The 27,873-nt window shown below is 39.7% G+C and overlaps 3 protein-coding genes and 2 non-coding genes across 7 annotated transcripts; 3 read left to right on the forward strand and 2 right to left on the reverse strand.

Moving 5' to 3' along the window:
- Nucleotides 1–255: 255 nt before the first annotated feature.
- Nucleotides 256–7,541, reverse strand: LOC137179994 (GRB2-related adapter protein-like). Its single transcript, XM_067585135.1, has 5 exons — nucleotides 6,780–7,541; nucleotides 6,592–6,689; nucleotides 5,433–5,552; nucleotides 3,304–3,628; nucleotides 256–1,991 (listed from the first exon to the last, which is right to left on the reverse strand). Exons 1-5 carry the CDS (start codon nucleotides 6,855–6,857, stop codon nucleotides 1,812–1,814), a joined length of 801 nt encoding a protein of 266 aa, XP_067441236.1. The 5' UTR covers nucleotides 6,858–7,541; the 3' UTR covers nucleotides 256–1,811.
- An 820-nt stretch (nucleotides 7,542–8,361) lies between these two features.
- On the reverse strand, nucleotides 8,362–17,846 carry brat1 (BRCA1-associated ATM activator 1). Of its 3 annotated transcripts, none has more exons than XM_067585141.1 (12): nucleotides 17,288–17,846; nucleotides 16,025–16,173; nucleotides 15,745–15,892; nucleotides 14,531–15,002; nucleotides 14,332–14,442; nucleotides 14,107–14,198; nucleotides 13,916–14,016; nucleotides 13,634–13,823; nucleotides 13,204–13,277; nucleotides 11,802–11,886; nucleotides 11,395–11,681; nucleotides 8,362–10,681 (listed from the first exon to the last, which is right to left on the reverse strand). In XM_067585141.1, the coding sequence occupies exons 1-12, from the start codon at nucleotides 17,403–17,405 to the stop codon at nucleotides 9,773–9,775; spliced, it is 2,736 nt and encodes a 911-aa protein (XP_067441242.1). In that variant the 5' UTR covers nucleotides 17,406–17,846; the 3' UTR covers nucleotides 8,362–9,772. The 3 variants fall into 3 exon arrangements, with proteins under 3 accessions (XP_067441242.1, XP_067441241.1, XP_067441240.1); XM_067585140.1 differs by having other exon boundaries at nucleotides 13,916–14,019; nucleotides 14,332–14,439; nucleotides 17,288–17,845; XM_067585139.1 differs by having other exon boundaries at nucleotides 13,916–14,019; nucleotides 17,288–17,845.
- Nucleotides 17,847–17,868: 22 nt separating this feature from the next.
- Nucleotides 17,869–26,705, forward strand: eif3ba (eukaryotic translation initiation factor 3, subunit Ba). Its single transcript, XM_067585142.1, has 19 exons — nucleotides 17,869–18,084; nucleotides 20,269–20,461; nucleotides 20,566–20,685; nucleotides 20,777–20,834; nucleotides 20,993–21,121; nucleotides 21,209–21,366; nucleotides 21,883–22,014; nucleotides 22,125–22,191; nucleotides 22,284–22,330; nucleotides 22,426–22,636; nucleotides 22,730–22,802; nucleotides 22,902–23,024; nucleotides 23,131–23,209; nucleotides 23,430–23,568; nucleotides 23,691–23,816; nucleotides 24,073–24,150; nucleotides 24,561–24,669; nucleotides 24,758–24,870; nucleotides 26,138–26,705. Exons 1-18 carry the CDS (start codon nucleotides 17,985–17,987, stop codon nucleotides 24,856–24,858), a joined length of 2,043 nt encoding a protein of 680 aa, XP_067441243.1. The 5' UTR covers nucleotides 17,869–17,984; the 3' UTR covers nucleotides 24,859–24,870; nucleotides 26,138–26,705.
- LOC137180667 (small nucleolar RNA SNORD60) lies at nucleotides 23,262–23,343 on the forward strand. The gene has a single exon (XR_010928040.1). It is a non-coding gene; the product is annotated as a small nucleolar RNA SNORD60 (small nucleolar RNA).
- Nucleotides 23,870–23,957, forward strand: LOC137180665 (small nucleolar RNA SNORD60). Its single transcript, XR_010928037.1, has one exon. It is a non-coding gene; the product is annotated as a small nucleolar RNA SNORD60 (small nucleolar RNA).
- Nucleotides 26,706–27,873: the final 1,168 nt, after the last annotated feature.

The raw sequence follows: 27,873 nt of genomic DNA on the forward strand, positions 1-27,873 counted from the left end.
AAGGGGTCTCCACCACTAGGTTGAGAGACACTGATATATTGACTGTTTTATTAGAAGTATTGTAGAAGGATATATTGGATGTTAAGAACCACAAGTCCTTCAAAGGACAAAATAACTTGACATCTTGTCCATCAAAATGTCTATTTTTCTTTTAACATCTCAACTAAATTTAAAGATCCGTGTATGATGAGATAATTTCACTTTTTATTTGGCTTCTGTATAATTTACTTACATTTACAATAGATGAAAGTAGAGTCAAGTCAAGTCAGTTTATTTATAGAGCACATTTAAAAACAACAAGTGCTTTACAGAGAGAATAAAACTATGGGATTATTTGATTGATGGTTACAATCAAACAAAAACACATAATCAAAAATAAACAGCACAGTCACAGATAAGATAGAAAATCAGATAAAATTACAACACAAACATTGCACAAACAATAAATACAAACAAATAAAAGCCAGAGTGTGACTTCATGAAGATAATTAACAGTCTAAAGAGAAGAGACGGGTCTTTAGACGGGTTTTAAAGTTATCAATGGAGGGAGAAGATCTAATCGTTTTTATTAGGGCCGACAACTGAAAATGCTCGATCAGCTTTCGTTTTTAACTGTGTGTGATCTAAGATGGAAGAAGCCAATACTGACAACTGAGTTGATTTGTTTGTCAAATTTTAAACCAGAATCAAAAATAACACTACGATTTGTTTGCATGGGACCTGAATTCAGTGACGGAGGCCCGAGGGACAAGACAGACAAGATGGTAAATAAAAGTATACATATGTTCCTTCATTTACGTTTTCAATACAAGCAGTTGGTAAAAGCAGGATAGCAGGGCTCAAAAGACTAGTTGAACACTTCACTTCAGGGCTGCAACATTTATTTTCATTATTGATTACTCAACTGAAGTCAATTATTTTTTTTGATTAACTAATAAGTAAGTCTGTGAAATGTCAGAAAAATATAAAACACACAGTCTTTGAAAAGCTTGTTTTGTCTGACCAAGGTATTCAGTTTATAAAGATCTAAAACAGAGAAAATACCTCTTTCCTGACCTGCTTAGGAAGCCTTTTTCCACTGTTTTTCCTGTGGATAAAACAGAAAAGCAGCAAATCTTCGCATTTAAGCAGCAGGAACCAACAAATATTTGGAATTTTTGCTTGAGAACTGACTGAAATCATGAAAGTCCCTGAAAACTAGTAGTATTTCTCTATAACACTAATATTTATTAATTTATTTGACAGGGACAATGCTTTCTGATCAACAGAAAAAAGAAAGAAAGAACTCAAACGTTAGCTTAGGAGGCTAATTTTCATCTGTTGTATTTATAACTAAATAAACACGCAAAAATATATATTTATGTAGGATTTATTCAGAGTTTATTACTCAAAAACTCATGATTTTGTGGGTGAGGTTTGATAAAACTTGACTGACAGCGACCAAACAACCCACCAACTGTCACACGATTACGATTTAAATGTTGCTGAATCCTGATTGGTGCACTGAATCATGTGACATCATCTTTTCCAACTGAGCCCCGCCCACTTCAAAACAGTAAGAAGAGCACAGAGAAAAACAACAAAAAAACAGAAATCTCTCAACTTTGGGAACTTTGACCTTTAACCAATTATCAAAATTGCTTTATTGATTAATTTTCTGTAGATGGATTAATCGAATAATTGAATCGAATCAAATAATTGAGTAATTGTTTCAATACTACTTCACTCACTGGATAAAAGCGAGGTCAGTCCCTACAGCCTGACAGATACGTTTCAGTGATTGGAGTGACGGTCGGTGGTTTGATATGGTGTCAGTGGTACAATGGTTGGACGTAGTCTGGCGGAAAGACTCCGACTCGTCCATGACAGCGCCCTCTCCAGCTCAGCGAACCGGAGCAGTCCAGCAGGTCAATGATGTCACCACGCAGGAAGTGGAGGTGGGCGGTTTGAGCTGGGGTGTAGTCACAGAGGGCGTGAGCCAGGCGAGGTTTCTACGTAAAGACAAAGACGACAGATCAGACACAGCTGTTTATTTATTCTGTATAAACAGTAAGAAACACATTTTAAAGTCGTACATCGAATGTTTTTGTGAACTGTACTTTTTGTAAGAAAAGACACTGAATCACTCATCAATTGTAAACTTTATGGCCAAATTTTGGTCAGATTTCTTGTTGTTTTGAATATTATAAACACAATTTTAAACTTTGTTAACTCTTACATACTGTTACATAATATTCTGACAGTATCTCCTTGTGATTAATCTCTATTCCAAACATCTGAACCACAAATATATTTTTCATTCATAAATACCTCATCAATCATTAATATGAGAGTGACTGATCCTTAATGAAGCTTTCAGAGAGCAGAGAGAGTGTAATCTCTAGGGATTACACTATTTGTTTATGGAAAAAAAAACAATGGCAATCTCACTATATTATGGTCCGATGTTACATAAATAACAGCCATCATGATTTCAAAGATTCAATATGACGAATGTAACATTTCTGAATAGTGATTTTTTAATTTTCTTTATACTTTTTTTTGAATAAATTAGTTAAATTTAACCTTGTAGCACATTTTCTATGTACAAACATGTATCAGTACCACAAAAATAAAAAAAAGAAAGAAAAATTTCCATTTTTGCATATTTTGGGTCACCTTAGGAAATGTCATACATTTAAGGCTAAAAGAAAGATGTTTAGTGTGTTTTTACTGCTCTCAAATGTAAAAATGGGTCAAATTTGGTCTGAACAGTATGTAAGGGTTAAAGATATAACTGTCCCTCTTATTTGTTTGTTATTCTTATTCGTTTTTCTGCTGTGTATGAAGTGTTTTATCCATTTGCAAATTAGCTGTTGAGATAACCCCTGCACATTGACACTGATGTTGTAAAAATGTCAGTGTTGATTAATGTGCACTGTCCCCTATAAATAAACAAATTAATCATTAACTATAAGATTGATTTTATTGTAAATTGTGATGACTATCATGGGCAAATTCTTGATTCACAAATGTTGATTTTCTGAAAGATTGACAATATTTTTCCTTTTTTTTCATGATTTTACATATTTTATAAACTCTAAAATGTCTTCAAAATAAAAAGAATCAATGCACAATTAATTATTATAACCACATTTTTGACTAAAAAACTAAAATTGTGCTTATTGTTGTTTTCCTTTCTATTTATATTTCCCTTATTGTAATTTCCTTTTCCATTGGTTTGTGCTGAAATGGGAATTTTGTCAGCAGCACTTTGATCACATCTGTTTACAAAGAATAATGACACTTGATGATTTGTCGTACCCCCGAAACTGATTCCTGCAGACGTGGGGAGGACTCTCTCGGCGGGTGAGAGGGGTGAGAGGGGTGAGAGCAGAGGCGGGTTGAGCGGAGAGACTCCTGAGAGCTGCTTATGTAGGGGTTGGGATAAGGGTTACGTCCAGAGTGGGACAGCAGGCGAGGGGACGTGTCTGAGGGAGGGTCTCTGAGGCAGACCACTTTCTCCACGGCGATGCTGTGAGTCCTGTAGAAATCCACCAACCGGTTGAGGGAGCAGAAGGACTCGTCCCAGATGCAGTACTGACCGCCACCCTCGAGAACTCGGAAATGTTCCACCCGGTCACCATAGCTGCAAAGAAAAAGGTGGTGGATTAGGACGGAGGTATGCACGCTCCTTTATGCTCCATGCCTGTTTCTTTGTGTAGGCATTAAACACAAGATATGTGCATTCCTCTGTCACTGTAGGAAATGAGACCACAAGTCTCTGCATGTGTAGGTATATCTCCTAAATCATCACAGTAGGTATCTCATATGTCAACACTCACACACACAGGTGATCAAACACACATCAATCTGCTGTGAACAAGTCTGTAAAGCTCATAGTTAAGTAGTTAGAAGGTAGTTTTTCTCATACTGACACTGGAATAGAGAGATGTCTGTGGATTTAATATAAAGAGCTGAAACAATTAGTCGATTAATCAATCAGTCAATCGATAGAAAAATACTTGTCAACTATTCTGATAATTGATTGTTTCTGTATTTTTTATGCAGAAAAACAGTTTCCAAATGAAACAATGCACCAGCAAAGGCAATGAATAAGAGGACTGCAAGCTAGTAAACATGTCTGTAAACAATGCAGGATTTAAAATACTTTAATAAATGTTTTATAATTGTATTCAACACATTTGTGAGGCCTCAAGCACACAGACAATGAATGAATGGTTGTCTGTCCATACTGTATGTGTTACTGTGACAGACTGGCAGCCTAATGCATGCTGGAACAAGCTCTAGCCGCCTGTGACCTGGCAAAGGATGTGCCCATAAAGATAAAAGATGGATAATTAATTTGTTGCAGTGATCAGATCAGAGGTGGTTCAACTGTTCTGCACTGTAAAATGCACTGAAATGTTCTCTGTAAGATTATCAGAGGAAATATGGATCGGTACAAACTGTTTCAGTGGGTCATTGCTGCTGTTTACAAACAATATAACATGTCTTATGAGTTGTTGTGAACTTTGCTTGAACATTATCTCCCTCTGCTGATCATTCTGAGGATTACACTGTGTGTCACTGTGTGTGTATGGACATAAATAAAGCACACGTCTAACCTCTCAGCCCTTACAGGCAGACAGATGTTGTGCCGTAAAACATTAATATGTGCACATTGTGTACATGCATGTCTGTGGCGTGTGTCAATTACATAATGTACCTGTGTTTAATTAAAGACTGTGTGGTGTTACGTAAAGCCCCGATTATTGAACACATTCAATTTACACTTAATGATTAAATGTGTCCCACGTCACTTTGGTGACCCAAATTACACCTCCTCCTCCTCCTCCTCATCCTCCTCCTCCTCACACACATCCTGACTGTCTGTGCGGCTGTGATATTTTTAGTGTAATGGGTTCTTGCAGAACATATTTAAATAGTCTGCCTCCACCCTCTGCTGACCCTGACACACACTCAAAGACACGTGGATGCTGTAACTTGCTAATGTGCTCAGTGTGATGGAAAACAAACACAGTGTACACATAATATAACAAGGAGATACCGCTGCCTGTGTGCTTCCTGCAACTCTTCTGCTGGTACAGTGTGTAATCCATCACAGCCTACATTAAGGTGTTATTTGGCTTTTTAGATCAGACACAGGAGCAGATGCTTACCTCTCCTGTCATAAAGACACTATCTGGCAAAGCTAAACAGCTGCTGCTGATGGAGAGGTGCATGAATGGGAAATCACAGCCAGACAGCAGATTTAACACATGCAAATATAGCTGGTGCACTGCAGCACGCAAACATTTTGGGATTTAATAACACACAATATATGAATAGACTGTAGAAGAATGAAGTCTGCAGCATCAGATTTAAGCAGGCCATGTATCAGGTGTGTCACACTCGATGTGTGTGTGTGTGTGTGTGGTGCGTTTACTGACCTAACGGAGACAGAAAACTCTCCTGGAGCTGACTCGCTTTCCCTGACCAGGAACACTCCAGTGTCCTGCCAGCGCAGACGCTGCTCAGCCTCAAGTCTCGACACCGGTCCTGCAAACCACCTACGACAACACACACACAGTTATCTAAATGATTTCCTCCTCTTTAACACAAATATATCGTTAATGTTATTCTTTAATCTGGCATTTGCATGAGTACCTTTTGAATGAAAAATCAACTCAGTTAATAAGTATATAAGTGGTTCTCAGAATAACTCTGAGGGCTCACAAGAAGATTAAAGAAAGAAAAATAACATGACTGATGTACATAATTAGGTATATTTTATGTATATATTGACTTTTCTCTTTTTTTTTCTTGTGAAATACAAAATATTTTCACTTCTATTTGTCTCTAAAAATCATTCAAATGAAACAGTCTAAGAGGGACAATAACCTGTGATGATGTTGCTTTTTTTTCAAAGGGTCACAAAGCCAAAAAGGTTGAGCAATCACTGCTGTAAAGGATGGTAGTTAAAGGATAAGTTTACAGTTTTTTCAAGTCTTAAAACAACAGTCAGGTGCCCGTATGAACATTTAAAGGGGTTTTTCTCGCTGTAATAATTCCTCCTGTTCATACTGGCCATTTAAAGATCCCAATCCCATTTGATGTGGGACAAAATCCGCAGTCCTCGTTCTAAATGTATTTTAAAGTTTATCTGAAGTTAACATGAGCAGTCTGTGTCAAATCAAGGGTATCGTCCAGAGTTACAGTCTATTTAGTACATAATTCCCTTTTCGTGTTTCCCCACTGAGCTGCAGTGGGGGGATAGTGACAAAAAGAAGGAAATTTGCACTAAAAAGTCTGTAACTTTGGAAGGTATTGACCCGAGTTGTCTAATCCTGATGACCGAAGCCTCAAATAAGCTTCAGTTAAACATTTGAATACATCACTTGCATTGAAAGCACATTATAAAAATTATCTTTTCAGTTTTAGCAGGAGGAATGATTACAGATAAACCTTTTTCAATGTTCATTTGAGCATCTGAATGGCAATCATATCAATAATATAAGGTTGGCAGTAATGAATGCCAGTTTTACATCCTCAAACGAGTTGTTGCTTGTCATGAGTATAAAATATGTAGACAAATGTGTTTTTTCTTACGGATGAGGAAGGAGGGAAATGTAGTTCTCTGGCACGAAGCCACGCTTCCCCTGGATCTCTGCTGTGAACCAGCAAGAATCATCCTCCATTTCTGTCACCTATAACACACATGCACACATTATTCTTACTATGTAAACATGCAGAGTTTGTATTACTTTGGTTAAAACCTCTAAAATGTATTAACATACCTTGATAACGTCCCCTTTGTGAAAGCTGATCTCGTCCGCTTCTGATGCTGTGAAAGAGAAAAGTGCCACCGCTTCCATGCTGGAGAGAAAGAGAGGAGTCAGCCACGAAAATAGTTTCACTTCATGAATGAAGAGAGAGGATACAGCTGTGTGAGAAGAGCACAGTGGGGCGATGACACTCGATTACAGGATGAGATAATCAGTGTGTGTGTGTGTGTGTGTGTGCAGGCAGTCGCTGACATTCTGCTCATTAGTTAATGAGGGGAGTTTTCTGTGTGTGTGTGTGTGTGTGTGTCCCTCTGTTCTTCCATGTGACCGAGTTAGTGAGTGTGTGAACACGTGGAGGTAGCGACTGCCCTTTCCATCTCCATCTGCTGTCCAAACACTCAGAACTCTGGGGCTTTAATAAAGCATTGCCACCAGGGAAATCAAAGGAAGTGAAGGGTAGAAATGAGAGATAGAAAAAGGAATGAAAATAACCTAGAAAAGAGTGTCATGACCTCAAGTGTTAATGACCTTTTCTTATCATTATGAAAAGTCTCTGCAAAGGTTAACAAAGAGCTTTCAGCTGATTCACTTACTGTTTTTCAAATTTGAAAAGGTTTAAAGGACAGGTTTACAATTTTTCTTGCTTTAATTATTAGAAGATCCCCTAAAATGTGCTTACAAAGTAAGCGATGGAGGAAAGGGTTAGTCCTCGTTTTGAGCAAAAATGTATTTTAAAGTTTATCTGAAGATAATATGAGGCCTCAGCAGTCTGAGCTAGTCAAACAAAGTGTTTACCAATCTTCCAATGTTAGTGTTTTTAGTAAAAACTTCCCTCTTTGTGTCTTGACAGACGCCTGTTCAGCTGCAGCGGAAGGATTGTAATAAAAAGACTGTAACGTTGAAACATGTCAATTAGGATGACTGAAGCTTCAAATTAGCTTCAGATAAACTTTTAAATACATTTTTGTGTAGAAGGAGGGATTTTGTCTCCCATCACTTACATTGTAAGTGTATTATGAAGGATCTCTTAATGGTCTGTATAAACAGGAGGAATGATTACAGCAAGAAAAACATGTCAATGTTCATTTGGGCTCCTGAATATTGTTTTAGGACAATTAGAAAAATGGTGAACCCGTCCTTTAAAGACATTAAATTAACTGTTGACTATGAAAGCGATGGGGAAAACCTGATTCAGAATCTACACCATTTATTGAAACTCCATATCCAAAATGTTGGAATTGCATCATACCTACAGAGAAAAGATTCTGCCTTGTTGTTCGTGTTGAGATCTTTGTTTTATGCATTTAAATATGGAGGTTTGAATGTTATGGTCTGTATTGTAATTATTGTATCTGTATTGTGTTTGTGTTTCAGGAATGGGGGAGATGTAGGACAATGAGGGGAAAAATATATTGTTAATAGTGTTATTTAAGTTGCATGATTTGAAATAACATAAATGTGATGAATTTATTATCAAATCCAAATAAAAAAAATACATATACAAAAAAGGTTTATTGCAATTCTGTCTTAAAAGTGACAAAATGGAAACAAACCAAAATCTAGACAGGTAAAAAATTCAAAACAATTAGAACAATTTCATTTAAATTGTATATTTATTCATAACAATTGATTTATGTATAGAGAAACAGATACACAAAGTTTTAGATCTCAGTAGAAATGAACAACAACGTTGCTACTGGTCAGAACATGATCATGTGAGAAAGAGTTTGTCAGGAATTTTGTCGAGTAGCAGAACCTTTACTCACAAACCAAAGAATGTGGTTTTGGTTGAGTTCAGTTTTGGTGAATTTCAAATGTAATTTATACATTTTTTGAAGAAAAAAAATCTATTTTTCTCCGTCTCGAGAGGCTGTTGACATGTTTCAGCTGCATTTGTCAGTTTGTCCATCTCATCTGCATCTGACAGAACAGATGTGTTTGGATTTTACTGAATACACCAGCTACACCTGCTGATCAGACAAAAGCTGCTGCTGCTATTGTGCTGCTATTGCTTTGCGTGCCAGTGTGTAACTGTGCCAAACGTCCGCATCCATGCGTGGAAGCCCAGTGGAAAGAGCCAATAAGCTGCATTAGTCTGGCAAGCTAACGGTCAGTAATGGAGAAATACAGCTTTGGGTTTCCAGTTGGACTCAGTGCTGGATCAGGTCGGGTCAGTATGGTCAGATTCCAGTTTTAGAACACAGCAGAACTCGACTGTCGAGTTGTGGCTGCCCTCTGCTGGAAGTAAAGACAACTGGAGTGTAACTGGACTTTATCATTTAATCATCCTCAGTATATTGTTTGCTTTTTCTTCATTATATCATGAAAAAGCAAACAAACATCTTGCTTTTTAATTTTATTTAATGATGAGGTTTTAATCAGATGGCCTTTTCATTGATTAATTTCTTTCAGCCAATAAATGGTGATCATATTGTGTGTTCACAGTGCAAAAATGTTGACATCACTCAGCCCCAGAGTCCAGATCATGTGGCTTCCCAAAACAACACAGACAGATCTATCCATCACCACATACGAGGGCGGATCTAAAAGTTCCCAGAATTGTTAAATAAAACATTATAAATCATGTCTCAGCACATCTCCCACTCTCAGAAACATTTCCTGTAGTCATATTTCGTAACTGTGTCCAGAGCCGGCTGCAATTCTTCATGGATTTCTTCCCAATTTTAGTTTCAGCAAGCTGTAGGAACACGCTGCCTAACAGCAAAACCCATAACTACAACCTACTCCAGTGCCATTGATGACTCTTGCAGATTTTAGGGTCCCCCCTCGCACATGTATGTATCAAAAATACCAAAACAGCATAAAGTCGTATAGTATGAACCCTGATTGAACAGTGTAGTGTTTGTTACTGATGACAAACCAACAAGTTGCTCTACTCACAGAATAGTTTTGTGAGGCAGAAACTGCTTTTCACTGCATATCGATTTACAGTAATTACCTGAGAAACAAAAAATTTTTCTTATAAAAAAGTGTGTGTGTGTGTGTCAGTAACAGTCCACTATGACCTCTTGCCCTTCTTCTGTGTCTGGATGTGTGTGAGCGGCACTAGCGGTCAGTATGTCCTGCAGCAGAGAGAGGAGGGAGTTGTGGACGTGGTCACTGCTTTGAGTGAGAACGTCCAGCCTCTCGTCTAACCCCAGAGACCTCAATACCTCACACACACTGACACACGCACCATCACCTCTATCGCTCTCACCCTCCTCTTCTGCCTCACCAAAGTCAACCTCGCCTGTGCAGGCAGCGACGTCTGCCTCTTTTGTCTGATTGCACTTCTTCCTCTCCAGTATCTTTCTGATCTCCTGGCCCCAGCCCCATCCAGGAAGCTCACATGACACTCTGGCGACTGTTGCCATGGCAGAAGTTACATCCTCGGCCCCTTGCAACAGGGGGCAGACTGTCTCTCTGAGTGTTATCAGGAGTCGACAGGCCTTCAGACCCACAGGTCTATCGCAGTCAACCAGACCGCTCAACAACGCTGAGAAGACTCCCTGCTCGACCAGATTGCTCAACACGCCGGCTGAATCTGAACCCTCCATGTTTGTCCGTTGAAGACTGTGTGTGTGAAGTGTGTAGGCCTGGTCAGACACCACAGCATAGGGGTGTAGAGAAGCAGGATCTGTGTCTGAACTCTTCTTGTAACCCCGGTGACCGGAGAAGGCTTCGTCCAGCAGCAGCTCAGCAAGCTGCAGCGTGTGAACCTTGACCTCCCAGTCCAGATCGACGCTGCCTTTCGAGAGGACGGAGCGCACAGAGTTCATGAGGAGAGACGACGACGGAGGCGTGTGTGAGGAGCGTGAAGAGAACCAGGCGATGAAGTACTGTACGACCGCCCGCCTGGCGAAGCCCTCTGTGTCCTCAGAGAGAATTTCCAGCAGCCGGCTCACGATTTCAGTCTGACAGAGAAACAGACAGAAATGATTATTAATGAATAAAAGTCAACATTAATTTATGTAGCAGCTGAAAACACTGTGCTGCCATTTTATCTTTAAAGGCCCAACACAAACACTGAATTCTTTACTTCATCCTGTCTGATTTGTCCTCTGCACAGGTTGAAGTTGGGTAGAGTTACACTGGGAATTACATAACACCTCCCTCTACGTACCAATTACAATCATGATGGTTTAAGTTTGTTCCATCTTAATATGTGCAAGAGGAAGATGTCAATCAAGCTCTGTCTACAAATTCCCACACAGTCTTGAGAAGAGGTCTAATCAAGTAAAATAACACCTGTGGGGGTGTAGAGCCTTTAAATTGAACTTGCAGGTTGGATATGTTCAAATCCAGCAAATCAAAACCCACTTTATAACTATTACAAGACATGATACATTGAATATATAAATAAAGTAGTATATCTTATTTCCTAAAATTGGACTTAAATGAAGCTATGGATCAGAGGGTGATTGCATTACCTATGACTACATGGGAAACATGAAAACCCAGTATGTACGGAAGGTTGGACATGACCAAAACATATGAAAAAGTACAAAGGAAGAAGCAGCTTATGTAAAATCATCCAAAATCTAACACAAGTGGAAGCAGGAGAACCAAACTCAGATATTGTCTATATGACCTGCAGAAAGATGCCAACGGTTTTTTTTCTGCCTACCTGCTCCTGAGTGAGCGCTGCCCCCTGCTGCCAGCTGTGTGCCAGCGTCTGTGCCAGTGCAGAGGTGGCGCTGGCTCTCACATAACTCTCCGGATCCTGCAGTGCCTCCTTGAGGAGAGGATTGGTACAGCAGCCGCCCAGCAGCGCCTCAGACGCCCTGCATGACTCCTCCTCAGCTGACTTCAAGAAGATACGCACACCTGCCAGCTGTCCCAAAAACTCCACGGTTGAGTCTCTCACCTCCCAACGCATGTCACACACACGTTTCTGCACAACCCTGATGAGATCTAATAAGGGTTTAGATACAGTATAATGTTATTAACACAGCAGGATGTGTTCACTATGTGGATTCATCACACAGAAGAGTATTTATGAGCTTCTATAAGGAGGCTGTCGGTGTACATTACCTTGCCTGAGCTGGTCTGTTATAGAGGAGACGTCTGCGCAAACACTCATCCACTTTATTAAGGCCTTGTAGGACTTGTGAATCACCTGAGAAACAGAAACATTATCAAAGATTTAAAAAAAAAACAAACACACAATATAATTCATGAGTCACAGTTCTTTTAGCTAACGTTTCTAAACCCACTAGGCTAGTAATCAGACTGTAATCACTTCATCACTGTGACTGTGTGACTTTATGTGGAGCAGGCAAAGTGATACACTGAGACAGTTTGATACACACAGTGAAAAATCCAAAGCATGGTGACACACATAGTGAGACACTTCACCACTTCCTGCCACAGGACGAGGGCAAGGGAAGTTTATTTGTATCACACAGTTCAAGCAACAAGGCAATTCAAAGTGCTTCACATCAAATATAAAAGGCATTAAGACAAAATGTAAAATCATTTAAATGTTTGATTTCATTACATTTAAATAGAATTTAAGAGATAAATGGACAAACAGAAAGCCTTTATTTAAAAAAACTGAGAGTTGCAGCAGACCTGAAGTTTTCTGGGAGATATGTGAGAAATAAAAACTGATTGCTGAATACTAGTTCTATACTAGCAAAAATGATTTTCATTATCAATTAGTCGTTAATGTCTGTGTAACGTCAAAAATTTCAAAACAATGTCTGTCACAATTTTTCCAGAGATTCATAATTATATCAAACTGAGAAAAGTAGTAAATTCTTATGTTACAGAAGCTTTAACTAAATTTTTGGTATTGTTTCATTAAAAAAAGACATTAATTGATTATTAAAATGTTGATTCATTTTCTGTCAATCATTAATGGACTAACTGTTTCAGCTCTTGTATATATAGTATGTACAGTCTTGAGGTAACATGATGACAACTGAGCAGACTTCATTCGCTGATGGAGGCCATGAGATGTGGTTGAAAGGTCTGGAAGAGGCTGGTAAGTGGACCTTTAGTAAAGATTATTTTGTTGTATCACTGTTCCACTCTCAAATATACAGTAGAGCCTCTTCACATGAGAGTATGTATCTCTAAAAAGGTCTAAAACTAAAGATAAAGAAGTTTTTTCTAATAATATTATGACTTTGTCTCAAAACCTTTTTTTCCTCAAAATATTTAGTTTTACTTTTTCCTACAATATTATAACTTTTTTTCTAAAAATATTACAACTCCTCAAAATATTTGACTTTTTCTTTTGTAATACTATGTTTTTTTCTCTCAGACTATTTCAACTTAAAACCCTTAAAAATCTCTTTAAACATGAGGAGAAGGACAATCAGTGAGTGATGGTGTCTTCTGCTAACTCGCTGCTAGGATGTCAGTGACAAAATAAAATAAAATATGTTGTATTCAAGTATTCATGGACACAAACACACACATAACTTACAGTGGGGTCAGAATCAGGATTGTCCAGATATTGTATCAGAACCGTGAACACCTCTTTCATCTTGTCCTTCGCTCCTGAAACAAACACAAGATGGAAGCTACATGTTTCATCCTGTTACACCTTTACAACAGTCACACAAACATATATAATAATATTCATTTTTTAATTTTACTTACTTCCTTCTATTTATATTTTATTTAATTAGGATAAATTTACTTTAATACTTGTATTCAGTACCACAGAAGTGTCTTTTAATCTCTGATAATGCCCTGATGAAGCAAACAATGTCACATATAATTCACCATCTACTTTATTTGCAAGTACTGTTTTTTCCATTCTGTTCTCCATCAAAGTTCAGGAAAAGTGCTTTGGGAAGGAAAGAGGACTTCTCTCTCTATTTATATCATCCCACATGTTCACACAGGTTTACCTGGGCTGCTGCCGAGAGCTGTCAAAGCCTCTAGAGCACATTTCTGAACCTTGCCACTGCCTATCACATTCCTGTAAACTTCTCTGCAGCCGGTGGATGAAGAGGAAGAGTCACCGCTGCAGATCCTTAACAGTGACAGAACTGCAAGGACGACAGAAACCGGAGGACATGTGAGGAGGACGTCAGGAGGCTGAAGGAAAGAGAGAGAGAAGGAGAGGTTCATGTTTGACTCTTTCCATTCATAAGAAATACACCTCATTTCTGTTTTCCTTACTTTCTTACCATGAGTGTGATCTGTGGTGTGTTTGTCAGACAGATACAGATCATGGAGATGCAGGAAGTTTTATTCTTCAGCTGCTCCACCATTAAAAACCGATGCTCATCTGCTGCAGGAACAAAGAATATATTTACTTATAAAAGATGCTAAATAATAGATTTCTTACTTTTTCAATGTGTAGATCTGTGTGTGTTACCTGCAGTATCTGTGCCCAATAGAGTCTGACCAGTAATAATGTTGAGGGGTAACAGCAGCATCCTCACAGCCTGAGCCGTGTGGACAGTGTCCCTGAACAGAAGAAGAAGAAGAAGAAATGAGCACACATGGGAATTTGTAAATAAATACCAGTTTGCTAAAACTTCCTGTTGACAGAAAACAAAATCTCTGCAGACAGAACTTGCAGTGGTGAAGAGATGCTTACAGACGGCCTCTGCGGAGAAAAGCAGCTGCAGCGTGAATGAGGTTGGCGGGCTTGTTGATGTTCAACATGGATGAGAGAAGATGGGCGACGCGTTCATCAGTGCCAGAGCTGCTAACATGGAGAGAGTTTTAACACTGAAACTGCTCATTATAAGGACCGAGGGTGTCTTATGTTGTACAGATTGTGAGATACGGCGTACCTGTTTGCAGCCAGAATGACGTCCATCAGCGGTAGTGTGAGCTGACTGTAGCCTGCTGTCGCCAGTTCCTCCAGAGAGTCGGCGACTGTCTGGAACAGCATGTCCCGGAGGGGAGGCCTGGCCTGGGCGAGGAGCAGAGCCAGCAGTTTGAGGATCTGCAGACTCTGATGGAGCTGTGTGTTTTCTTTGGGCACCAGTGACTCCTTTAGGTATTCTGAGATTGCCATGACAACGGCAGTGTACTTGGTGCTGGTTTCCATGGTGAGGGCTGGGTGTTCTGGATCCAGAGTAATGGGTTCTTTGATACCACCGTATGTCCGTTCTGCATACTCGTCTTTTTTATCAATCCCGTTACATCGTGCAGGTGAGACAGGTTGAAAGAAGAGCAGGATGTGGGCGAGCATTTGATTGGCGGCTGACGCAACAAACAGACTTGTGTCTGTCTGAAGTTGTAGAAGAGGCTTAATGAAATCTGGAAAGATAAAAACAAAAGACAGATGTGAATCAGAATTAAAATCATGAAAATGGGAATGACACAGGGTTTTCTGGGTGTGTTTGTTAGTTTTCGTTTTGTATTTATATTGCATATTGTGTAATGTTGAAAATCATTTGTTACTAAAGGTTTAAAGTGAGACTATGTAACTTTTGCTGAGCACTAAAAACAGCGACACCTGCTGCCACAAGTGGTAATTACAGGACGCTGGCTCATTTAATTATGTTGATATCTGAGCAACGAGAGTATCGTACTTTTATAACGGGAGGGAAACGCTATTTGAAGGGGAACAAACTTTGACACAAGACCAGGACAGAGAGGATGGAAATATGTCTTCAAATAAGATGAAATTAATTTACTTTTGGTTCTACTGTTGTGACGTTCCTTGACAGACTTATGGCAACATCTTCATTTACAAAAAGTAGGATTTAGCAGCCAAAACAAAAGCATGTGTGGGTTTGGTATATTATTTTATTGCTTAGAAATCTAACTTTTGTTTTTTAGGAGAAAGAATTTACTTTTTGTAAAAGTTACATAGTTTTGTTTAAAGTGGAAAAAAGTGGATAAAATGAAATGGTAAAATTCCCAGTTCTAACTATGAATTAGGACCTATAATAAATCTTTATTCCTTGATATTTGTTGCCTCCCTCTCATCAAATTTTCTTTTTAATGATACAAAGTGTTAGTAGAGTTGGTCTCATTTCCTAAATGAAAAGGTCACCTGATTCTACAAAGAAACTGAGAGCCTTTGGGTGCTGCAGCGTGCTCCTTAAGCCCAAGATCCAGCCAATCCGTATACAAGGATCCTCCCAGAGTCCTGCTTCCTGCCAGCGCTGAACATTGAAGACCAGATCCAGAACTGAGCACTCCTGCAGGAGGACATCACCACAGTCGGGTTATGTACTCAGTGCTTAACAATTCATAGTCAGCGTTGGTTGGCTTTCGGATGTTTAGTGATTGAAATTTAGTAAAAGTGCAGTACAAGGTGTCATGAGCTCTACCTGAAGCATTTTGAAGCCGTCCTCAGCAGCAGCCATTAAGCCGGAGAGTCTGAGAGTGAAGGAGAGGACGCTGGGGTCTGAATCTGTGTTGTTGATCACAGTGGATATGAAGTCAAACAGACATGGGCAGGTCTCCAGCAAAGATCCCCCTTCAAGAGCAGAGAAGATGTATGAGAGAGTGGTACAGATTAACTCTCAACGATAAACAGCGGCAAGATTGAGCTGTGCATTATCTCATATATCATTCAACTGGCAGAAATGTGTCTCAAGAGCAATTCAACTAATCCATTAATCCACTAATCATTGCCATGATAGTAACTTTTCAAGCAAAAATGCCAAATATTAATTTGTTACAGTTTCTCAAATGTCTTATATGTCTTATATGATACTATACTTAATATGTTAGGTTTTTCTGGACAGTTGTAGCAATTTGAATATGAGCTCTGGGAAACTGTGATGGGCATTTCCCACTGTTTTATGACATTTTATAGACAAACTGATTAATCAAGGAAATAATCAGCAGGTTAACTAGTTTAGGGCTGCAACTAATGATTATTTTCTCATAATTTTCCAGAGTCAAAGGTGACGTCTTCAGATGTCTTGTTTTGTCGGATCAACAGTCCATAACCAAAAGATTTTCTGTTTACTGTCATGTCTAACAAAGGCAAGGCAAGTTTATTTGTATAGCACATTTGAACAACAAGGCAATTCAAAGTGCTTTACAAGGCTCTAATAATTAAAACCGCAAAGCATTAAATCATCACAGCTGAGAAGCTGACACCAGCAAACGTCTGGCACTTATACTTAGAGAAACAACTAAACCGATTCATCAATTATCAAAACAGTGACAGATAAATTTTCTATTCTATCAATTGACTAATCGTTGCAGTTCTAAATTAGTTACGAACATAATTGTTAGTTGCAGCCCTTTTTCACTTTAGTGGCTTTTATTCCCAAACAAAGCAGCAAATAATTTAAGTATTTGCTACATCATGAAACTTGAGCCTTTGGAGCCTATAAAAGTCTGAGATTTTGCATTTACCTGCTTTACCCAGTTAGTGATCTAACTATTATCTAGTTTAGAGTTTACAGTTCACCTGATCGACTGTAGCTACAGTTTGTCTCTGCAGAAATATGGAAAGCAAAAGCTCACACTTGTAAGCTCTTGAGAAGTCAGAGTGAGCGAGAGAGAGAGGAGCAGCCAGAGGAGGATGAAGGAAGGATGAAAGCTGACCAAACTATCCCACCAAGTTCAGTACTAACCAGCCTCGGTGAACCAGTCCAGCAGCTTCTCCAGGCTGGTGTCATCGGGCAGAGACTTCCCGGAGTCCGCCAGCACCTCACACACACGGGGCAGCAGCGACACACACTCTCGGTCCATGCTGTTAACGTGTGTGTGTCAATGAGCTCTCAGGCTGGTTTACAGCAGATATGTCACTGATAACTTTACTACTAAAGTGTTACATTGAAGCCTACATGGCTAACACTAACTTACATTAAGGACATTTAGCTACAAACCAAATGATGTGTAACTGACGTAGACGATTTGGCTAGCTGTAAAACAAAATGTTTTTTTTTTCCTTGTAGTTTTTCTAAACGTCAATCTCGCGGGAAATTGTTTCGCATCTACCGGCGTCTGACTTCCCTCGTCTTTCTTCTTTCAGTGAAACATTTGGGGGTCATAAAAAGGCGGCTGCACCGTTTACTGATCTATAACTGCTTGGATAAGATGAACTATAGGTGCAGACCCAGTGTACTTCCGGTCCCTATGTTCTACAACTTTAACGTTCCGCCGCAGCGCTTCACTCGTCTGCGAGCAGGTTCCGGTGATACGTTTCCGTTGCATCGTCCATTTTTCACGTAATCGCACATGGTGCCGCACCGGCCGAGGACCGTCAGCCTCTCAATTTTTTCAATTTTGCTCCGTTGTAGCGAGAAATCCGTCTCGTAGTCCTGTTAAATGCAAGATACGGTGGATATGGTGGATGACCCCGAGTACGAAGAGGAGGAGCCCTCCTTCAGCGACCCGGAGGACTTCGTGGATGACATCGAGGATGAGGGTGAGCGGCAGCAGGAAAACCGCCGGCTTTCAGGGCCTGCAGCTAACGGGCGGCGGTACCACGGATGCTATAAAGCTAGCTAGCTAGCTAGCTTGTCATTTTGCCCTCCGGAACTTAGTAATTAATAGTTGTTAGGCACACATATCTAGATGTCAAGGTGTAATTTGTAGAAATTTAACAATAACACGACAATTTTCCTTCTAAGTATCCCTAACATCAGATCACATTAACGGTTTTATCATCACGCCTCCTGAAGCCTCACCCAGACAGACACTCACGGTGGCCTTGTCGCTGTCATTTAGACAGTTTCAACAGCTAACCAGAGAGGAGCAGCTAACAGAAAACATTTTCACGGTTCTATTTGGATTATTAGAGCCGGTGAAACCTGCAGTCTGTGGTTTTGCATGAAGCAGCTGTTAACCAGAGTTAAGAAGGGGAGTTGGCTGCACAAAGCTCTCAGCCCTGCAGATAAAACGTGTAACAGTTACAAATGGCACGACTTTCACTATAATGCTCCACTTTAATAGGCTGCTTTGTTGATATTTCGTATCAGTACTCTCCTAAACAGACATCTGGGATTTCTGGAAATTTCCCAGCAGGAGGAGTAAATGCTTAATGATCCCCTCAGGACATGATTTTAGGATATACAAAAATAATCTGCTGTTAAAAAAAGGAAAAAAAAGGTTGATATGTTTTGGGGGGTTTTTTCCCACAGAAAAGTTAAATACATCTAGTTAAAATCCTTAAAGGACGGGTTCACAGTTTTTCAAATTAGTCTTAACACAACAGCCAGGAGCCCAAACGAAACATTGAAATAGGTTTTTCTTGGTGTAATCATTCCTCTTGTTCATACTGATCAGTAGAAGATCCCTTGATAATGCACTTAACAGTTTATGTTAAGCTAATATGAAGCTTCAGCTGTCCAAATAAGTCAAATCAAATAGATATCTTTCAATATTACAGTCTTTTTAGTGCCAAAGTCCCTCTTTTTGTTATTATACTTCCACTGCAGCTCAACAGGGAAACACAAACAGGGAATTTGAAACTAGAAAGATTTTAAATGTGGTAGATATCAACTTGATGAGACTATTTTGTCCCCTTCACTCACATTGAAAACACATTTAAAAGGGATCTTTTAATTGCCGGTATGAACAGGAGGAATGATTACAGCGAGGAAACCCCTCTTTCAGTGTTCATTTGGGCACCTGACTGTTGTTTTAAGACAGACTTGAAAAATTGTGAACTTGTCCTTTAATTTCCTTTCTGGTCCACAATTTGCAGACTAGTTATGATTACACATATGCTCGTAGGTACACACCTTTAACTCAGATTTAAGATGAGCGCAGAGAAACTTTCCTCTTTCAGCAGATGAATGTGAAAACAGCTTTCTAGTGTCAAACTCTGCACATGCGTCATTCTGAACAGTGAAGCTCAAACATTCAACTGAAGGAACAAAAAGCAACACTCATTTTTGAGTTGAGGTGGACTTTAATACTCCGCTGGCAGTTTATTAGGTCATTTAGCTAAAAATGAATGCAGTCTTACACATCAGCCCTGCAACAAATCCTGCCTTCATGGTTATAATGTGCAGTTTTTGTTGAGACTGTTTTTATTGGGGTGTTGAGTCAACTTTATGGTCATTTTGGCGGCTGTATTTTATGGTGCTGTTGAACTGAATTATATTACACTGAGATGTATTTCTGCTTTTTTGTCAATCCCATTTATATCAGAGAGGCAGGACTAAACATTAGAAACACCTCTCTCTATAATGTAGAACATTTCAACGGCACCACAATCTACAGCCTCCAAAATCACTATAAAGTTGAATCAGTTCCTCTCTAAAATAGTTTCAACAAAACCTGAACATTATAACCTTATTAAAGTAAGGAGTTCTTGTGTTAAACTGTATTATTATCAGCCAGGTGTACCTTTTATAAACTGGTGACTGGTTACAAATTATCATTCACTTTTTAAATTTGAGCTAATTAAGCTATGAGTGACTATTTTTATCATAGTGTACCACCGCTGGGATGAGATTTTGACAGATAAAATGTGATACCTTCCATTAAAATCCTGATGACAGTAAGAATTGGGAATTACAGGCTAACATACATATCAGATAAGTGACCAATGTTGCTGTTGGCCTTTCTAATTTTTTCCTGCCCTCCTTTCTCCTCTTTGCAGAGCTTCTGGATGACATCCTGAGGGAGAAGCCCCAGGAGGCTGACGGCATAGACTCGGTGGTGGTGGTGGACAACGTCCCCCAGGTGGGACCAGAACGTTTGGAAAAGCTCAAGAACGTCATACACAAGATCTTTTCCAAGTTCGGCAAAATCACCACTGAGTTCTATCCCGAGGCTGATGGCCTGACCAAAGGGTATGATCCTGTTGTATCACAGACGCATTTTGTCTCTTTCGTGTCTGCTTACTCCTTTTTATTGTTTAATTTAAGATGTAAAACAAACTAAATTTTTAATGCAGATACATCTTCTTGGAGTATGCTGCTCCCACCCAGGCCCTGGAGGCGGTGAAAAACGCAGATGGGTACAAACTAGACAAACAGCATACTTTCAGGGTCAACCTCTTCACCGACTTTGACAAGTAAGTGTGCAATATCTAACAAATGTGACAGATGCGAAGATTGTATGTTTGTGAGACAGGAAGAGTTATTTTTATTGCTAATTTTTCGCAGGTACATGAACATCAGTGATGAGTGGGAAACTCCAGAGAAGCAGCCTTTCAAAGACTTTGTGAGTGTTCATGGTCACCAACCCCGTTATCTTCATCTTAAATAGTTACTAAACATGCTGATTGTGCTCCATGAATTTGGTTTTGACCCCATAAGACCCCACAGCAGTACAACTCGTATGTTGTAGCCTCTATTAACTCTGTACGTTTGTCTGTCCAGGGTAATATGCGCCATTGGATCGAGGATCCAGACTGTCGTGACCAGTACAGTGTGATCTACGAAGCTGGAGAGAGGACAGCCATTTTCTCCAATGATGCTAAGGAGCCAATCACAGCTGAAGAGAGAGCAGTAAGTCATTGGACTTATAGGTTTTTATTAAATATAATCGAACAGTGTTGGTTGCAGACTAACTAAGTGTCTGTGTTTTCCCTGCAGCGCTGGACAGAGACATACGTGCGCTGGTCTCCCAAAGGCACCTACCTGGCCACCTTCCATCAGCGTGGCATCGCGTTGTGGGGTGGCGAGAAGTTCAAGCAGATTCAGAGGTTCAGCCATCAGGGCGTGTCACTCATCGACTTCTCACCATGTGAGAGGTAATCAATGATGCTGTAACTGCTATAACAATCAATTAATCTGTCAGTTATTTTCTGGATTAGTTGTTTGGTTTACAGAATGTCAGAAATTGTTTCCCAAAGCCCAAGATGCAACCTGAAATGTTGACATTTACAGTTTACTTTCATAGAAAACTAAAGAAACCAGAATATGGTCATATTTCAGAAGCTGGAAACAAATAATTTAAGCATTTTTTCTTTAAAAATGACTCAAGGATTAATCCATCATCAAAATAGTTGGCGATTAATTTTCTGACGATAAACTAATTGATTAATCAACAAATTGTTGCAGCTCTTGTCCACTTTAGAAACATTTATTAGCTATTTGATAGAAATAAATAACATTGCATTACATCTTCTTGTATTGTGTGTTTTTATGGGCACGACAAGGGTATTACATGTACAGAAAAAGTATGCTGAAGACATACAGAAGTGGTCTAAATGACGGATATCGTTAGATGAAATGTGCATTATCTGAACTGTCGTGATGTCTTCCAGGTATGTTGTGACCTTCAGCCCACTGATGGACACCAAGGAGGACCCACAGGCCATCATCATCTGGGACATTCTGACCGGACAGAAGAAGAGAGGCTTCCACTGCGAGAGCTCCGCACACTGGCCCATATTCAAGTCAGTACACTCTGTTCGTTGTCTAAAATCTTTTTCGCTGCAATGTCGTTGTCACGTTCGTTTCTCCTGCGGTGTTTGAATGTCTTATAATGGTTCAAATTTGTTTTCAGATGGAGCCACGATGGGAAGTTCTTTGCTAGGATGACTCCAGACACGCTGAGCATCTACGAGACTCCAGTAAGATGATTTAACCAAAAAAAAAAAAACATGCAGTTATATTTATATAAAGTGTTCAAGTGACACTAAAACTGTGCTTCTGCTGCTTTTAGTCTATGGGCCTGCTCGACAAGAAGAGTCTCAAGATTACTGGAATCAAGTAAGAGTCCTTTATGGTTTTCTCTTCATTATATATCTTCTGTAGTGTCAGTGTTCAGTATGGAGATTTTGACCAGTATCTGTTTGTGTCTACAGGGACTTCTCATGGTCTCCTGGTGACAACATCATAGCATTCTGGGTACCTGAGGACAAAGACATCCCAGCCAGAGTGACTCTGATGCAGTTGCCTTCCCGCCAAGAGATCCGGGTCCGCAATCTGTTCAACGTTGTTGACTGCAAACTGCACTGGCAGAGAAATGGAGATTATCTCTGCGTGAAAGTGGACAGGACTCCTAAAGGAACGCAGGTACGCTGAGGGAGATGAAGACGGGGAAACTAGCAGAGACCTGGCGTGGCAAAAAAAAATCAAATGCTAAATGTAGTTTTCTGTATTTTTCAGGGGGTGGTCACCAACTTTGAAATCTTCCGCATGAGAGAGAAGCAGGTTCCTGTTGATGTGGTGGAGATGAAGGGTAAGAACATATATGTACATACACACAAAGTAACTGATTGTTTCCCATAGAAACAAGAAAGAAACTCATCTGTTATCTGTCACGTCTTTGTTTTTCCAGAAAGCATCATTGCGTTTGCGTGGGAACCCAACGGCAGCAAGTTCGCTGTCCTCCACGGAGAGTCTCCCCGAATCAACGCCTCCTTCTATCATGTCAAAAACAACGGCAAGATCGAGCTCATCAGTAAGTCGATCAGACAGACGTATTCTCTAATTAATACATCTTGTGTCTCTCAAACCATCTTGGCATCTGTAAACCTCAACTGAATGTGACACTTTGTCTTCTACAGAGATGTTTGACAAGCAGCAGGCCAACAGCATCTTCTGGAGCCCCCAGGGACAGTTCTTGGTGCTGGCTGGACTCAGGAGGTCAGTTTTATTTATCTGTGTGTGTGTATGTGTGATAGTGAAGGACACAAGAAGCCGCTGATGACAAACTAAATAACTTTTCTGACACCTCGTATGAGAGCTTAGCTCCTGATTCTAACTCTGATCTGAGGCTCACAGTGTTACACATTTGCAGTTGTGTGTGTCTGAACGCCTTCATGTGTGTATAACCTTCTCCTTTTTTTTTCCTCCCTGTGTGCAGTATGAACGGAGCTCTTGCTTTTGTGGACACATCAGACTGCACCATGATGAACATAGCCGAGCACTACATGGCCTCTGACGTGGAGTGGGATCCGACCGGTCGCTACGTCGTCACCTCCGTCTCCTGGTGGAGCCACAAGGTTCGTGCCGCACCGTCATACCAGCGATACTCGTCTGTTCCATGTGCAAATTCACGCTTAGCTCGTCCTGTCCTTCACTCACATCTTTCCTCCATTTTTATTTTATGTGTGTGTGTGTGTAGGTGGACAATGCATACTGGCTGTGGACATTCCAAGGCCGTCTTCTTCAGAAGAACAACAGGGATCGCTTCTGTCAGCTGCTCTGGAGGCCAAGACCTCCAACCCTGCTCAGCGTAGATCAGATCAAGGTACCATTTTATCTATACATACTATATATGTGTGTGTGTGTGTGTGTGTGGGGAGCCAGTGATGACAAACTAAATAACTTTTCTGACACCTCGTATGAGAGCTGCACTGCAGTTCCTGATTCTAACTCTGATCTGAGGCTCACAGCTGCAACAATCATGTGTATTCATACAACACATACTTGATATTGTTTTTTTGTTATTTGATTTGTGGCTGTGCAACCTTCCTTTCCAATAACTATCCCTCCATCTTTTCCAGATGATCAAGAAGGACCTTAAGAAATACTCAAAGATCTTTGAGCAGAAGGATCGTCTGAGCCAGTCAAAGGCTTCTAAGGTTAGACTAATATTTTTTTTTAACTCATCCAGGCTGTTCACATCTATAGTTGACCTGAATATAGTGGAGTTTTTGAGGAATGGTGCTCTCACAACTATTTAGGCTCTTTCTGCTACCTCATTTGTGTGCGTTTTAGTGCATTTTTTTTGCTAATTGTCCTCAGGCTTATCAAACAAGCTAGCAACACAGTTTAATTTGTGAGTGCAGTCATCTTAATGTCTCTTGTGAAGAGATTTACAAGCTCTCAAATCACTTTGTCGCATAATTGCAGTGTCCATAGAGACGGTTTTTTTCATAATTTATTGAGACTTGATGATTAATATATTTCAGTAATAAAAATGCAACAAGCTGTATATCAGAAGCATAATTAGTCTGTTACGAAGCTGAACATTTTTTATCTGTGTGAGTAGGAGCTGGTGGACAAGCGCAGGGCCATGATGGAGGAGTACCGCCTCTACAGGGAGGCAGCGCAGCAGACCTATTTGGAACAGAAGGACCTCCGCCTCGAGCTCAGAGCAGGTGAGACTCCCCTCCTCTTTTGTACCCCCCCCCCACAGTCTTTATCTTGAATTAAGAACACCACTGACATTATCTTTCTGTCATCCAGGAGTGGACACTGATGATCTGGACAGCAATGTGGACGACTGGGAGGAGGAGACCATTGAGTTTTTTATCAACGAAGAAATCATTCCCCTTGGAGATCTGTAGTCCCCTACGCAGGTGACGCTCACACGCAGACAGTCTGATAGCTCCAGCACACAATTAGGATTTATTGTAACAACTTTGTGTAGTGTTTTTATTGTGTAGTCTGCCGCCAGTTTGATCCTCTCTGTGCTCTATTATGAGATCCTGTAACACTCGGGTCATCCTTTACAAGCCAAATTCATTGCATAACATCTGAATTTATTCTCGTGTGTGTATAAAAATACACAATTATTAGCGATTCCACATAATCTGCATCATCTTTTGGCATCATTAAAGCAACATGAGGGGAAAATGAGATGGTTTCAACCAGCATCTGTCTTGTATTGTGAATTGGAAACCTGACAACCACTGTTGGTGCATCAGTGCCTCTTGCTGATGATTAGGACAGCCACTTTTTCAGGAGAAGTTTAAACTAATGATAACCAACTCAAATTTTTCAGCCCACGTAGCCTAATCCTAAACTATGTTGTGGAATTAATGTTCAGTTTCCTGCTCGGCTGCCTGAGTGATAAGCTGTGTTTTTCTGTAAGGCAGCAAACAGACTCACCTTTATCCACAGTTCTTCCATCTACGGTGCCAAATCCAAAGTGCTTCCACACATCACTTCTCCAGTCAGCACAGCTCACTAGTTTTCCTCCATTTTGTTTTAACAATAGATTAGTTTACAGCACTGAGGGCAACAATAGATCAGAGTGACGATGCATTTTTAGGAGACACCTGCTGGAGCACAGAGCTCAGCTTGTTGCACTTATACACTGTAAATTAGTCAGATCATTGCCAATCCAATGTTTAAATTAATTCAAATTAAAAGAGATAAATGAAGGTTGGGTCATATGGCTGAAATCAATATCCCCTTTTCAGATATTTACATACACAGATTTGGCAAACATCTGCAAAATTTCATATAATAAATGTCCAATGTAATGCATTAAAGTAGTTTTAAGGTTCATTATTAACCTTACCTTATTAACCTACTGGACATTTTTCTGGAGGTTTCATCTACTTTGAACAAATTATGTTGGTTTTTAATAACAATGTGGTTAGAAAGTTATTTGATACAAAACAATATTCAACATGATTTTACACAATATAAAGGTACAAATCATTTAAATTTTATACATTCATCTCATTATAGAACAATGTACATTCAAGTTGACTTGTATGTCGTGGCTCATAGTTGGACTGAATAATTATCTCTGTTATTAGCACTCAGACGACACACACACACACACACACACACATCCTCAATCTGTATTTAACTCGTCCTCTCTCTGTCTTTCAGTCCATCCGTTTTTGTGTGGAAGGAGGAGAGAAGAACTGTGTCATTGATTGGAGGACGACGACCACGCTGTGAATCTTGGGGTTCATCTTGAGCCTCAACATTCAACCCTAGTGACATCATCAAAGCACGCCTTGCGGATCAGACCCACATTGAGGAACAAGAGACGATACTTTCAATTAAATATTTTCTCTTTGTCTCTCATTACCATCCGCCCCATTTTTATTTCTCTGTGGAACTTGATATTTAGTAAAACTGCCTCCTTTTTTTCTATTGATTAATTGGAGTCACTCGGTTTCTAATCTGAGCCCCATCTCTTATTGGAACTGTATCTGGGGGTTGTTTCTCAAATAGCCTCACCATGCTAGTGTGTTATCACAGGGCAGCACAGAGTGCCGTACCAGTGGTGGGCAAAGGTGTTGTGATGAAACAAGTAGCCTTGTTAGTAAATGTGCTGATGTGGCGCTATAGTGGCCTGTATCCTCCTCCTTTCAGACTAGGCTTTCACACAGGGAGGGGGTGCGCAGTGGGAATAACTTTAAATAAACATTCAAAGTCAGTACTACCTGGATCTGTCTTAGTGTTTGGTTCTTTATCATAGAGGGAAGCATCTCTTCTGCTGTCCCTGACTGATCAGTGATGACATGATTACAGCCATAGAGAGAAATACATAGACGCACACATCGATGATCTCTTTAGCATTCGATAGTTGCTGTATCTCTTGACCATACTGGACAACGTTTGTCATCTACATTTATGCATTGAAAGCACCTTGTTCCAGTCTAACAATAGAAAAAAACAACAAAATTATGCTTTTGTATCTTATAAGTTTGCTGAGTAGAAGTCAAGGTAGATGCAGACTATGCACAAGCATTGAAAAAGTCATTTATGTTTTTACATACTTCATTGAACATTATTTGAATTCATCAGGAATTACATATAATGACCAAACAGCGTTCACATCTCCTAGTTAATCATGTTTCAGGTCTTTTAGGTGCGATAGTGATAACTCTAATCATCAATAATATAAGTAATTGTGATCCAAAAGAAAACATTTATTAACCTTTTATTTTACCAGGCAAAACTCATTGAGATCAAATTGATCTTTTTTAAGTGTTGTAGCCAAAATAGGCAACAACATCAAGTACAGACAAACATAAAACACACAACATAAAATATGTCTCAACAATAACAGTCATGAAATATTACATCCAGAGGACAACTGAAGACTCTTCAAAACAGCCTAACAGCTGTCTAGATCCAAAAAATAAGTGAAAATCTGTGAATTTGCAAGAGCAAGAAAAACCTTTAAACATGTAGACATTGGAGGTGGATTTTAAGGGGTCATATGTGAAATTCCATCAGTCTTTGGCAGTCTGGCAGTGAACAAAATAACAAATACCTTTATAGAGTGTAATAAAAACATGTCAAACTACAGCCCAAAAAGGAACAGCTGAGTTTGTGTGTCTGACACACTCTTAATAAACATTGAACATTAGAAGCCAACAGGATTAGATGACGTTATATTGTAAACGTGTGTATAAATACACATATCCAGGTCTGAACAAGTTCCTGACCTGGCAAGTAAATAAGCAATGAGTATTTACTGGTGTGAATTTGAATTAACCTTCATTTTTTTGCAGTCCATTTCTAACTGCCAGTTAGGGCTGCTATCCTGCTCATATAATACTGTCAAGATCATTTGCTAAAAATGGAAAATGATTTACAGTGTGAAATTC

This window comes from Thunnus thynnus, chromosome 3 (assembly GCF_963924715.1).
Source record: "Thunnus thynnus chromosome 3, fThuThy2.1, whole genome shotgun sequence".
Classification (NCBI taxonomy): domain Eukaryota; kingdom Metazoa; phylum Chordata; class Actinopteri; order Scombriformes; family Scombridae; genus Thunnus; species Thunnus thynnus.